The sequence below is a fragment of the Coregonus lavaretus genome, assembly GCF_964263955.1.
Source record: "Coregonus lavaretus genome assembly, contig: HAP1_SCAFFOLD_4681, whole genome shotgun sequence".
Taxonomy (NCBI): domain Eukaryota; kingdom Metazoa; phylum Chordata; class Actinopteri; order Salmoniformes; family Salmonidae; genus Coregonus; species Coregonus lavaretus.
The window spans coordinates 35,448-47,760 of NW_028157089.1; the positions used below are offsets into that span (position 1 = coordinate 35,448).

The 12,313-nt window shown below is 45.1% G+C and overlaps 1 protein-coding gene across 2 annotated transcripts in view; it reads right to left on the minus strand.

Moving 5' to 3' along the window:
- The window catches only part of LOC311125823 (gamma-adducin-like), a 37,263-nt gene extending 25,636 nt beyond the window's left edge, over positions 1-11,627 (minus strand). The window contains exons 1-4 of one of the 2 annotated variants that reach the window (XM_084199853.1): positions 11,374-11,627; positions 3,215-3,353; positions 1,699-1,850; positions 1,284-1,364 (exon numbers count right to left, since the gene is read on the minus strand). In XM_084199853.1, the coding sequence (XP_084055979.1) occupies positions 1,284-1,364; positions 1,699-1,850; positions 3,215-3,353; positions 11,374-11,583 (582 nt within the window). In that variant the 5' untranslated portion in view covers positions 11,584-11,627. The remainder of the gene's footprint in view (positions 1-1,283; positions 1,365-1,698; positions 1,851-3,214; positions 3,354-11,373) is intronic. The other variant, XM_084199854.1, reaches the window with a different exon arrangement.
- Between the last annotated feature and the right edge of the window lie 686 nt (positions 11,628-12,313).

Genomic DNA, 12,313 nt, shown 5'->3' on the forward strand with positions numbered 1-12,313 from the left:
AATCACAGACGATCTGTTAACCTAGTGATGACTGGGCGGCAGGTAGCTTAGTGGTTAAGAGCGTTGTGCCAGTAACCGAAAGGTCTCTGGTTCTAATCCCCGAGCCGACTAGGTGAAAAATCTGTCGATGTGCCCTTGAGCAAGGCACTTAACCCTAATTGCTCCTGTAGGTCGCTCTGGATAAGGGCGTCTGCTACATGACTAAAGTGTAAAATGTAATAAAACCAGAGATAATGAGACATAAGCAGAATGGTTTTGGTAAGTCTTGGGTCAATAACATGGCAGCCAGTCAGACAATAACATGGACAATCACAGACGCAACGAACAGTCAGTGATAAAATACCCTTCAAAAAGTAACACACAGTAGGAATTCCCACAGTCAGCAATATACCAATCTCAGCAACAAAGAGATACAGTAATGTAACTGCAGGATAACATTGTATTCGCCATATCAAGCACATTACTCTACATTTACATTTTACATTTTAGTCATTTAGCAGACGCTCTTATCCAGAGCGACTTACAGTTAGTGAATACATATTTTATTTTTTTATTTTTTATACTGGCCCCCCGTGGGAATCGAACCCACAACCCTGGCGTTGCAAACGCCATGCTCTATCAACTGAGCTACATCCCTGCCGGCCATTCCCTCCCCTACCCTGGACGACGCTGGGCCAATTGTGCACCGCCCATGAGTCTCCCGGTCGCGGCCGGCTACTCCCCTGACCGCCATGGCTCGACAAAACACAGACCAGTGTGTGTGTGTGTGTGTGTGTGTGTGTGTGTGTGTGTGTGTGTGTGTGTATGTATGTATGTGTGTGTGTGTGTGTGTGTCGGCCTCTGTGCCAGAATGTTAGATTTCTGCTAATCTAATAGTTCTCTCTCAAATAATTCAAGGAAATAGACGGCTGATTAAGCATTGGCGCTGTTGTGCCGGGTTTGTGAGAAGGGCTGCCAGAAACCTTTTACTCCACATGACGCAGTATATTGGCTTAATCTGGCACCTGGCACAAACACACAGACTACACCTCCAACCTAGGCTGTGTTCAGTAGGACCAAATGGGATAAAACAGTTTGAATTGGAGAATGACAATGAGTGTTCTTATTGGACAATTTCAGATAGTTGCTCTTCCATTTCAAAACATTTTATCCTGTTTGGTACTACTGAACACAACCCAGCACACGTCTAAAAAGAGATAGCTCTTTCCTGATTGGGTACAGGTTTGTTTTGCTTGGTTGTGATTGGGTGCATGTGCTTCCTGGTGCGTTGTGATTGGACTTACCAGGTTGGATGCGGATGCCTCAGCGAATGACAGCCCTCTGGGGATGACAAGGATGTGGTCCTGCTCTCTGCTGACTCGGACCTGGACACAACAACAACAAAACACCTTGTTATGACCTTGAAACTTCACAGTGCTGCTGCTGACACAAGCAAAACTTTAGGGACCTGATGCTCAAACACACTGCTCCCAAACAAAAGGACGGGCACACAGTTCTATGTGTCTTGAAAACATATCCTGAAGGTAGCATTGTAGGCAGGGGATAGACAGAACATAGTTCACTCTAAGCAGAACTCAGATGGCACATACCTGCTTGCAGTATGTCTCAAAACACAGTTCTACAGAATAGGTTTATGATGCGTTATGACATGGTTATGACTGAGGTTATTGCAAGGTTACTGCAAGGTTTTTTTCTTACTGTGATGTAGGAGCTGGCGAAGTGTGCCCAGCTGAAGAGGTCCACCAGTCTGTAGAGGCTGGCCAGTTTGCAGCGTGTCTGCTTCTCCCCCTTCACCAGAGTGGTAGACTCCACTCCATACATGTCGTTGATGGGAGTGACCATTCCAAGGCCTGGAGAGGGGGTGAGCAGAGAAAGCAAAGCAGAGAGGGTTTAAAATGTTTATTATTGTTGGGTGTGGGGATTAATAGCTCTATTATTCGCTGTATAATTATCAATATGAATATATTAATAATTATATTAATCAATAACAATCAATACTCACAGCCGGCATATTAGATTACCTGCGGCCTGGGAATCGAGACAGATTCTAAGCACTAAGTACATCAACTGTTCTAACAGGAAACCAATTCTATCATTCAATACATGTTTTATTTAGAGACACGATACTAAAGAGATTTCAGATCAGTTGTTAATAACCAATAATAACCATCTGAGACAGAGATAGAATACATCTGGGGCTGTCTCGTCTAACCAACTGATTTACTATAGAGTTCTCTACACTGGACAGTGGATACAAATAGCAACAAGCCATCCTTTGACACTGGCAATGTTAATATCAAAGATAATTACATGTAGTTACAGTAAGTTTTAACAAATGTAATGATCTTACTTCACATATTTCTTAAGTAAGAAATAATCCTTGACAATCTTATCCTTTTCTTTCCTCATTTACAGCAAATTCCATAACTGCCCGCTGGTTGCTGAGATTAGTGGTGTTATTATGTGGACATATTATGGGATATATGAGGTATAACTGGGGACTCTATATTATAGTGGTCGTGGTGGTAATTCATCATTAGTTCCACATTCCGAGGTCTGTAATTGCATGATTGGAAACAGACTTCACATGTGGAAACTTGGAATGAACAGGGGATGAAAACGGAGGGAAATATGCAAGGCTTTTCCGGAGTCAGCTAGGAGGGACAGGTTACTGATAGATTGTGTGTGTGTGTGTGTGTGTGTGTGTGTGTGTGTGTGTGTGTGCCTATACAGATTTGGAAGTCTCCACTTTTCAAAAACAATAGAGTTAACAATATTGGCCTAGTTGAAAGTCAATAGGCTGTGGCAAAGATGGTATGCTGCTCAAATGAGTGGCAGTTGGGTGTTGCCTGGGTGACAGGCTGTACCAACAGCACTACTCCTTGAGGGGGGTTATGGGCTGTACCACCAGGATTGTATTCATTAGGCAGAAAAAAGAAAAACGGACCGAAACAGGGAGGGATTACCTGAACATTCAATAAGAAATGCTCATTTTCATTTTACTTTGCTACATGTTTTGCTATGGTTGGCCTAATGGACGTACCACTACTACTCACTGAGGGGGGTTACAGGCCGTACCAACACTATTACTCACTGAGGGGAGTTCGGGCCATACCACTACTACTTACTGAGGGGGATTACGGGCAGTACCAACACTACTACTTACTGAGGGGGGGGGGGGGGGGTTACGGGCCGTACCAACACTACTACTTACTGAGGGGTGAGGTGCTGAAGCCAGCCACGGATGAAGACATGAAGAAGTCAGCGATCTGTCTGAGGGCCAGGAGACCAGTGGGGTTGTTGCCTTTCTTCTTCTGCTCCTCAATCAGCCCCTCCAACTCATCCTTAAAGGCCTGGAGACGGGGGGAGGGAGAGAGAGAGAAATTGAAAATGAAGACATTAATCACAGATTAGACTGGTCCTTGGGTGTCACTCTCTCAGTAAACCCAGACTGACTGACTGACTGTCTGGCTGGCCAGGGACAGAGAGGTCTATCCTTCTGTAATCTCCACAACCTCAAGTCCCCCTGCACTACTTCCAGCAGTACTGATACATGCACACACTACTACACTCCCTTCTTTACACTACTACACTCCCTTCTTTACACTCCTACACACCCTTCTTCACACTACTACACAACCTTCTTCACACTTCTACACACCCTTCTTCACACTTCTACACACCCTTCTTCACACTACTACACACCCTCCTTTACACTACTACACACCCTTCTTTACACTACTACACACCCTTCTTTACACTACTACACACCCTTCTTTACACTACTACACACCCTTCTTTACACTACTACACACCCTTCTTTACACTACTACACACCCTTCTTTACACTGTGGTCCTCTGTAGCTCAGCTGGTAGAGCACGGCACTTGTAACGCCAAGGTAGTGGGTTCGATCCCCGGGACCACCCATACACAAAAATGTATGCACGCATGACTGTAAGTCGCTTTGGATAAAAGCGTCTGCTAAATGGCATATTATTATTATTATTATTACTACACACCCTTCTTTACACTACTACACACCCTTCTTTACACTACTACACACCCTTCTTTACCCCATTCTGTCTTTTATTATCTTCCTCTCCATATGTTTCTCTGTGCACCTCCCTTCCTGACTGTGCCCCAGTACTGCTCCCAAAACACTGCCACAACTGGAACTAGGACAGGTAGAGCTAAGGATCAAGGAAACGGAGGCGTTTAGATTTACCACAGTGTTGACTATATTGAAACTCACGATTCATCAAATGAATTATGCCCAATACAAGAGTTACTAGGCAATAACTTTGATATCCCATTACATCTTATTATCTCTTTATAACAACGACACTATAATTTGGAAGATAAAGTGTTTACAATAGCAGGGTAATGAAAGGGGTTAGTCTTAATGTACTGAAACACATAAATCCCTATTATTACATATCAAATGTTAGCTATATAAACTATAAAAAGAGATCAAAAGCCAATAAACTGAATTGTAATAAACAAGTAATAGCTTGAAAGACTGTATAGTATGACTAACTGGCAACGGGATGGGCCACCATGTTGAAATTGTTGCTTTTGCAAGAGACAAACCGTTGTTCTGTTACTTAGTGACCTGGGTCAACTCTTAGAAACGTCTTACAGCACAACTCTTAAAAAGAAGATTCAGAGAGGAGGAAGAAATAGGACGTGACACCATTTCAGTACAATGACTTCCTAAATGGGAACACATCCAATATTAATGCTTTTATTCCATGTCTCTGCTCGGAACAAAACACACACACACAACACACAACACAAAACACACACACGAGTAGTCAACTCCACAACAGTCTGGGTATAGATAGAGCCGTTTCAGAGTCTCACCCTAAACACAAAACATCTCTGACAGTCTACTCTTCTCTAACCCCCCTGCCGGCTGGCCCCATGGGACAGTCCATTATTGTTTGCGGATGGGACCGGGTCGATTAATTTCTCCCCTTGTGGGGGTGGTTTTTAAAATCTCTACAGCATCCCCTGGGAACACAGAACAGAACACAGACCCAGTAGAACTCTAGGGGTTCTGAGGGGTTCTGAGTCGGGGCCAAACATTCCGCTATCGCTCGGGCCCTGTTGCCATAGTGACAGTTTTGGCTAGGTCTGGTAGCTGCACTGCAGTGGTGCGGATGTGGATAGGGTGTCTGCTGGGCTTGGGGTTTGTTCTGGACTTTTCTATTATACTGTCGACTGTGCTGTTACACAGGCGGGAGTGAAAAGACTTGTCATAAACTCCATCCTGCTCCCATGGTTCTATTTATCAGGCCTGGGGAGGATCCTGTGTGCGGAACTTGATTACAACTGCCTTTATTACTTCTGAATCTGCATCAATCTTAATAGTCTTTTACTGGAAAAGGCCTGCACTTTCGTATGACACACACACACACACACACACACACACACACACACACACACACACACACACACACACACACACACACACACACACACACACACACACACACACACACACACACACACACACACACACACACACACACACTGTGGCAGGCATTTGCAGTGTGTGAGCTTGTGATGTGTTCAAAGCCAGATTATAATGCTGAGCGGCAGGGATTTCCTCCCCATCATCTTCATCTAACAGATTAAAGAGGATGTGATCATACATTTTCCAACCCTTTAATCCTCTGCAGAGAGACTAAAATAAAACACAGCTACAGCTCACGGAAGAGCATGTCAGCTAGCTGCTGTGGTGTGTGTGTGTGTGTGTGTGTGTGTGTGTGTGTGTGTTTCAACTCGCGAGGCAACACTGTGCCACAATACTTTCCTAACATTGAGTTGAAACAAACAGCCAGAGGCCAAATCTAATCAGGCTGGCCTGGTGTCCTTCTCTTGACATGAATATCCGTCCACCATCCTGCCACTAAACTGAAAAGCCAAGCCACGTCTCTCCAGTTATTGTCTCTCCAGTTATTGGTTGGAGCGTATGGAAGGACGTGTATGATTGGTTGGAGGGTCAGGCTGTTATCCTCAATCAGGAAGAGAGGATTCTGTGAGCATTCACAACGAATAGAGATATTAATCTTTCAAAATGGTGTCTTTAATATAGTCTTTGAGTTTCTCTCTCATTATGAAGACATGCAGATTGGAGCTGGTCCAGTATCATTCATTGTGAGAAGGAAGCTGTTTGAGGATACACACTGACCAGAGAGTCTGGTCAGTCTGACACGGCTTTGACATACGGGCTTCGGCGAGGAGCAGAACTCCTAAGACTTCCTCTTTTAATCATATCAGAATAAAGGCTTATATTTGGTGTGAGAAAGCCATAAACCGCACTATATTAAAGCCTTTAGTATATAAATGTTACACAGTGCACAAGTGTATGTTATATTTATGTATTACCTAAAGTGTTGTTAAAAGAAATCAGCCTAGCATTCAACTATCTATTTGTTGGGATGTTCCTCTTCCTGCTGACTCTATGGTTGGTGACAGACAGGTAAGACTGTTGGGATGTTCCTCTTCCTGCTGACTCTATGGTTGGTGACAGACAGGTAAGACTGTTGGGATGTTCCTCTTCCTGCTGACTCTATGGTTGGTGACAGACAGGTAAGACTGTTGGGATGTTCCTCTTCCTGCTGACTCTATGGTTGGTGACAGACAGGTAAGACTGTTGGGATGTTCCTCTTCCTGCTGACTCTATGGTTGGTGACAGACAGGTAAGACTATTGGGATGTTCCTCTTCCTGCTGACTCTATGGTTGGTGACAGACAGGTAAGACTATTGGGATGTTCCTCTTCCTGCTGACTCTATGGTTGGTGACAGACAGGTAAGACTGCTGGGATGTTCCTCTTCCTGCTGACTCTATGGTTGGTGACAGACAGGTAAGAATGTTGGGATGTTCCTCTTCCTGCTGACTCTATGGTTGGTGACAGACAGGTAAGACTGTTGGGATGTTCCTCTTCCTGCTGACTCTATGGTTGGTGACAGACAGGTAAGACTGTTGGGATGTTCCTCTTCCTGCTGACTCTATGGTTGGTGACTGACAGGTAAGACTGTTGGGATGTTCCTCTTCCTGCTGACTCTATGGTTGGTGACTGACAGGTAAGACTGTTGGGATGTTCCTCTTCCTGCTGACTCTATGGTTGGTGACAGACAGGTAAGACTGTTGGGATGCAGCTGTTCCCTGTAGCGTGGGAAAGGACAACAAACCCTTTATGACTAGACTGTAGCTGGGTTTGCTATCAAGCGTGTTCACACTTGTAGTCTGTGTGTGTGTGTGTGTGTGTGTGGACACTTGTATTGTGTGTGTGTGTGGACACTTTATTGTGTGTGAGGTGATTAAAGGGTTTTACGTCACCGCTGACAATTTGTAAAATAAATACTCACAGTTAAAGAGAGACACACACACACACACACACACCATGGTCCAAGTGAATCATAGCCTTGATAGCCTTGATAGTTAAGTCAGCACAATTATACTCTCATGTGGACTGTGTTGCAAGGTGGGAGAGAGAGAGAGAGAGAGAGAGAGAGAGAGAGAGAGAGAGAGAGAGAGACCAAGAGAGTGGGAGCAAGTGCCAACCAATCAATGATATTGATGTGTGCGTCAGTAAAAAATCGGTCCCCCATTTCAGCTGCAACACTGCCTGCAGCTTTTGACCAGCGCTTTCCTCCCTGGGGTTGAGTCTGTACTGCCTACCCTAACATCTCAATACTCTCTCTCTCTCCGTATCTCTCTCTTCCTCTACTTCTCTCTGTCTCGCTCTCTCCGTATCTCTCTCTCTCTTTCTCTACTTCTCTCTGTCTCCGTATCTCTCTCTCTCTTCCTCTACTTCTCTGTCTCTCTCTCTCTGTATCTCTCTGTCTCTCTTTCTCTACTTCTCTCTGTCTCTCGCTCTCTCCGTATCTCTCTCTCTCTCTACTTCTCTGTCTCTCGCTCTCTCCATCTTTCTCTACTTCTCGGTCTCTCATTGAAAGATAATGTAAATGTCAGCACAAAAGCTATCTAAGCCATATTGCTCTATAACCTAAATGCTCAAGCATAAGCTAGCTAGGAAACGTTGAGATAACGTAAATGCCAAACCAAAAGATAGCTCAAATACTTTGCTTTATAACCTAAATGCCAAACTAAATGGGATAGTCTCTCAGAAAAGCTTCCAGTTTGAAGTTTCAAAAGTTCCTCAGAGAATACGCATGCTAATGTTCTTTAGAATGAGATGTTAAAAGTTATAAAGAGAACAACAAAAGAAAGAAACCATGGACGAAACACTTCCTCTCACAGGGGGTTAGAGTCAGGGAGGCTCCATAAATTATCCAGTCATTGTAAGCCTGAGGAGAAGAAATTCAAGTCTGCTTCCTTCTCCCAAACCGCAGTAGCAGTGAATATACACAACCCAACTGCACACACACACACAAACACGCACACACACATTGCTTCCCTATTTGCCGCATCGCATCACTAAATCACTCAGACTAAGTGAGCCTTGCTGTGCTCCACCGAGATGTGCGTGTGTCCATGGCTAGAAATAGCAGCAGCATGTGTAAGTGGATGCCAAATTCAATTCTATCTAACGACTCAACCTTATATATCAGATGGTTTTACTAATATCTGATTGGTTGACGATGGGTCACGTATATCGACCTATAGTCTAGTTCCCATGCAGCCATGTGACTGGGTGGGAATGGGTCTGAAATGGCACCCTATTCCCTATATAGTGCCCTATGGGATCCCTATGGGCTCTGGTCAAAAGTAGTGCACTACACAGTGACATTTCAGACACAGCCCATGACTCCATAGGAACTAGTGTGACTGGGAGGGAATGAGACCACGTAGGACACAAGTGCACAGTTATTCTCTCTATGCCATGTCTATTGGTCCATTGTTATAGGACCAGGAGGTTTTCCTGACTACGTGATCTATCCAGGAGAGAAAAAATTGGACATGGTCAGGGAGAACTCTGGGTCCTATAGACCAGTTTACCTGGTGATGTGACATGGTTAGGGAGAACTCTGGACCCTGGACCAGTTTACCTGGTGATGTGACATGGTCAGGAAGAACTCTGGACCCTGGACCAGTTTACCTGGTGATGTGACATGGTCAGGGAGAACTCCATGGTCCTACTTATTGAAGCAGATTACAACAACACCCACACAGTTACATGCACACGCACGCACATACTCAAGTAGGCAAACACACGCATTTACAACCCTTCAACATAGACATTTTCAGACAAAAGACACACACACACACACACGTGAAAAGCAGCGAGACACTCTGCGATCGTCTCCTGATCTCCTGACAGCTGGTATAAAAGCGCGCCAAAGAACCCGCGGGAGCATGTGTAGTAATGTGGATCCCATTTAACGCTTTAAATAGAACATGACTACACCAGCGCACGCACACACACTCGGACACACACACACACACACTCGGACATACACACACACTCGGACATACACACATTCGGACACACACACACACACACACACTCGGACACACACACAGCCGAAAGCTATGAACCTGAGCTACAGACATGCCCACTTCCTTGAGTCAATACCTGCAGGTAAACAAACAGGTGTGTCTGAGTGAGTTAGGGGCTGGGAGAACAGACTACAGAGTTTACAGACATGCTTTATGTTGCAGGGCTAGTAAGCTATCCTGTTTATGAGAAAGGGTGTGGTAGGTAGACTCTGTGGCAGTAATGTTGGGTCTGCCGTGCTGAAACAGTCTGCCGTGCTGACTGCTGGAGTGTTTCTGTGGTCTCTGTCACAACGTCAGTGTGTTAACCCCTAAGGGGTTTGAAATGGCGACCGCCAGCAAAAAAGCAGGGAACTCTCATTCACAAACAGAATATTTCCGATATGTTAAATTCCCAACAACTGGTGAACAATATAAATTGTCCTCTTGATGTCAAAATGAGCATCAGGCCAGATGCACCTCTCTGTTTCTTTCTCTCTCTCTCACACTCACATTGTCCCACCCCTACTTAGAGGACTCTGTAGTATCTGTCTGACTCCCTCCCTCTCTCTATTCAATTCAATTCAATTCAAGGGCTTTATTGGCATGGGAAACGTATGTTAACATTGCCAAAGCAAGTGAAGTCTGTCTGACTCCCTCCCTCTCTCTATCGCTCTATCTCTCCTACTTACAGGACTCTGTAGTATCTGTCTGACTCCCTCCCTCCCTCTCTCTATCTCTCTATCTCTCCTACTTACAGGACTCTGTAGTATCTGTCTGACTCCCTCCCTCCCTCTCTCTATCTCTCTATCTCTCCTACTTACAGGACTCTGCAGTATCTGTCTGACTCCCTCCCTCTCTCTATCTCTCTATCTCTCCTACTTACAGGACTCTGTAGTATCTGTCTGACTCCCTCCCTCCCTCTCTCTATCTCTCCTACTTACAGGACTCTGTAGTATCTGTCTGACTCCCTCCCTCTCTCTATCTCTCTATCTCTCCTACTTACAGGACTCTGTAGTATCTGTCTGACTCCCTCCCTCTCTCTATCTCTCTACCTCTCCTACTTACAGGACTCTGTAGTATCTGTCTGACTCCCTCCCTCTCTCTATCTCTCTATCTCTCCTACTTACAGGACTCTGTAGTATCTGTCTGACTCCCTCCCTCTCTCTATCTCTCTATCTCTCCTACTTACAGGACTCTGTAGTATCTGTCTGACTCCCTCCCTCCCTCTATCTTTTTTATTTTTTTATTTTTTATTTCACCTTTATTTAACCAGGTAAACCAGTTGAGAACAAGTTCTCATTTACAACTGCGACCTGGCCAAGATAAAGCAAAGCAGTGCGATAAAAACAACAACACAGAGTTACATATGGGGTAAAACAAAACAAAGTCAAAATGAGCATCAGGCCAGATCTCCTACTTACAGGACTCTGTAGTATCTGTCTGACTCCCTCCCTCCCTCTCTCTATCTCTCCTACTTACAGGACTCTGTAGTATCTGTCTGACTCCCTCCCTCCCTCTCTCTATCTCTCTATCTCTCCTAAATACAGGACTCGGTAGTATCTCTCCCTCCCTCCTACTAACAGGACTCCGTAGTATCTGTGTGACTCCCTCCCTCCCCCTCTCTCTCCCTCCCTCCCTCCTACTAACAGGACTCCGTAGTATCTGTGTGACTCCCTCCCTCTCTCCCTCCCTCCCTCCTACTAACAGGACTCCGTAGTATCTGTGTGACTCCCTCCCTCCCCCTCTCCCTCCCTCCCTACCTCCTACTAACAGGACTCCGTAGTATCTGTGTGACTCCCTCTCTCTCTCCCTCCCTCCCTCCTACTAACAGGACTCCGTAGTATCTGTGTGACTCCCTCCCTCCCTCCTACTAACAGGACTCCGTAGTATCTGTGTGACTCCCTCCCTCCCTCCTACTTACAGGACTCTGTAGTATCTGTGTGACTCTCTTCTTCTGTTCCATCATATTGAAGTCCTGTCTGAGGTCAGGTGACATGTTCCTCTCTCTCAGGTACTCGGGGTCGTTGGGGTCGATGCGGTCGAAGTATCGTTCCTTAGGACCACCGGGTCCTCCGCCGCCGCTGGGCGGGGGAGGGGTGGTCACCACAGCGTGACGGCCTCCTGCGCTCATGCCTGCTTCCTACGCTGCTCTGATCGAGCTCTGCTTCTCACCTGGAACGAGAGAGAGAGAGAGAGAGAGAGAGGAGAGAGAGAGAGAGAGAGAGAGAGAGAGAGAGAGAGAGAGAGAGAGAGAGAGAGAGAGAGAGAGAGAGAGAGAGAGAGAGAGAGAGAGAGAGAGAGAGAGAGAGAGAGAGATGTTTAGAATAGAGATCTGACAGTTTGAGTTGCATCATGTATCAGCAAAGTTGCTTGAGATAATGTCACTTGCAACCTACAACTGCAACAGTAATTATGTCCAAATTGCTTTGTGTGACAGCGGTTTTACACTCAACTAAACTAAAAGACGCAATGGAAATAGGATAGATATGTTCAAAAAACCAAGTCCAGAACATGTAGTTCCCAACTTTTATTTATTATTCCAAAGGGAACATTTATTTTTGCAGAAGTCTCATTTGCCAGACTGTGGGAAAACAATCGTTTTGCAAACTACTATTGAGCACAGATGCAGAGCCCCAAGTTATGAATATACACAAACTAAGTCTATTCCTGTGAACAACAACTGTTCCAACAAAAAATAATCAAAACTAAGCCAACTTTTTTTAAGCCAAACTAGTGACAAACAGAAAAGTCAGAGGACTATCACTGCAAAATAAGTTAATTCCTCTGAACAGTAACCATTCACTTTCACCAAACTGCATGATAAACACAGTGAGACATGAGTATTCAGAGCCCAGGTCATG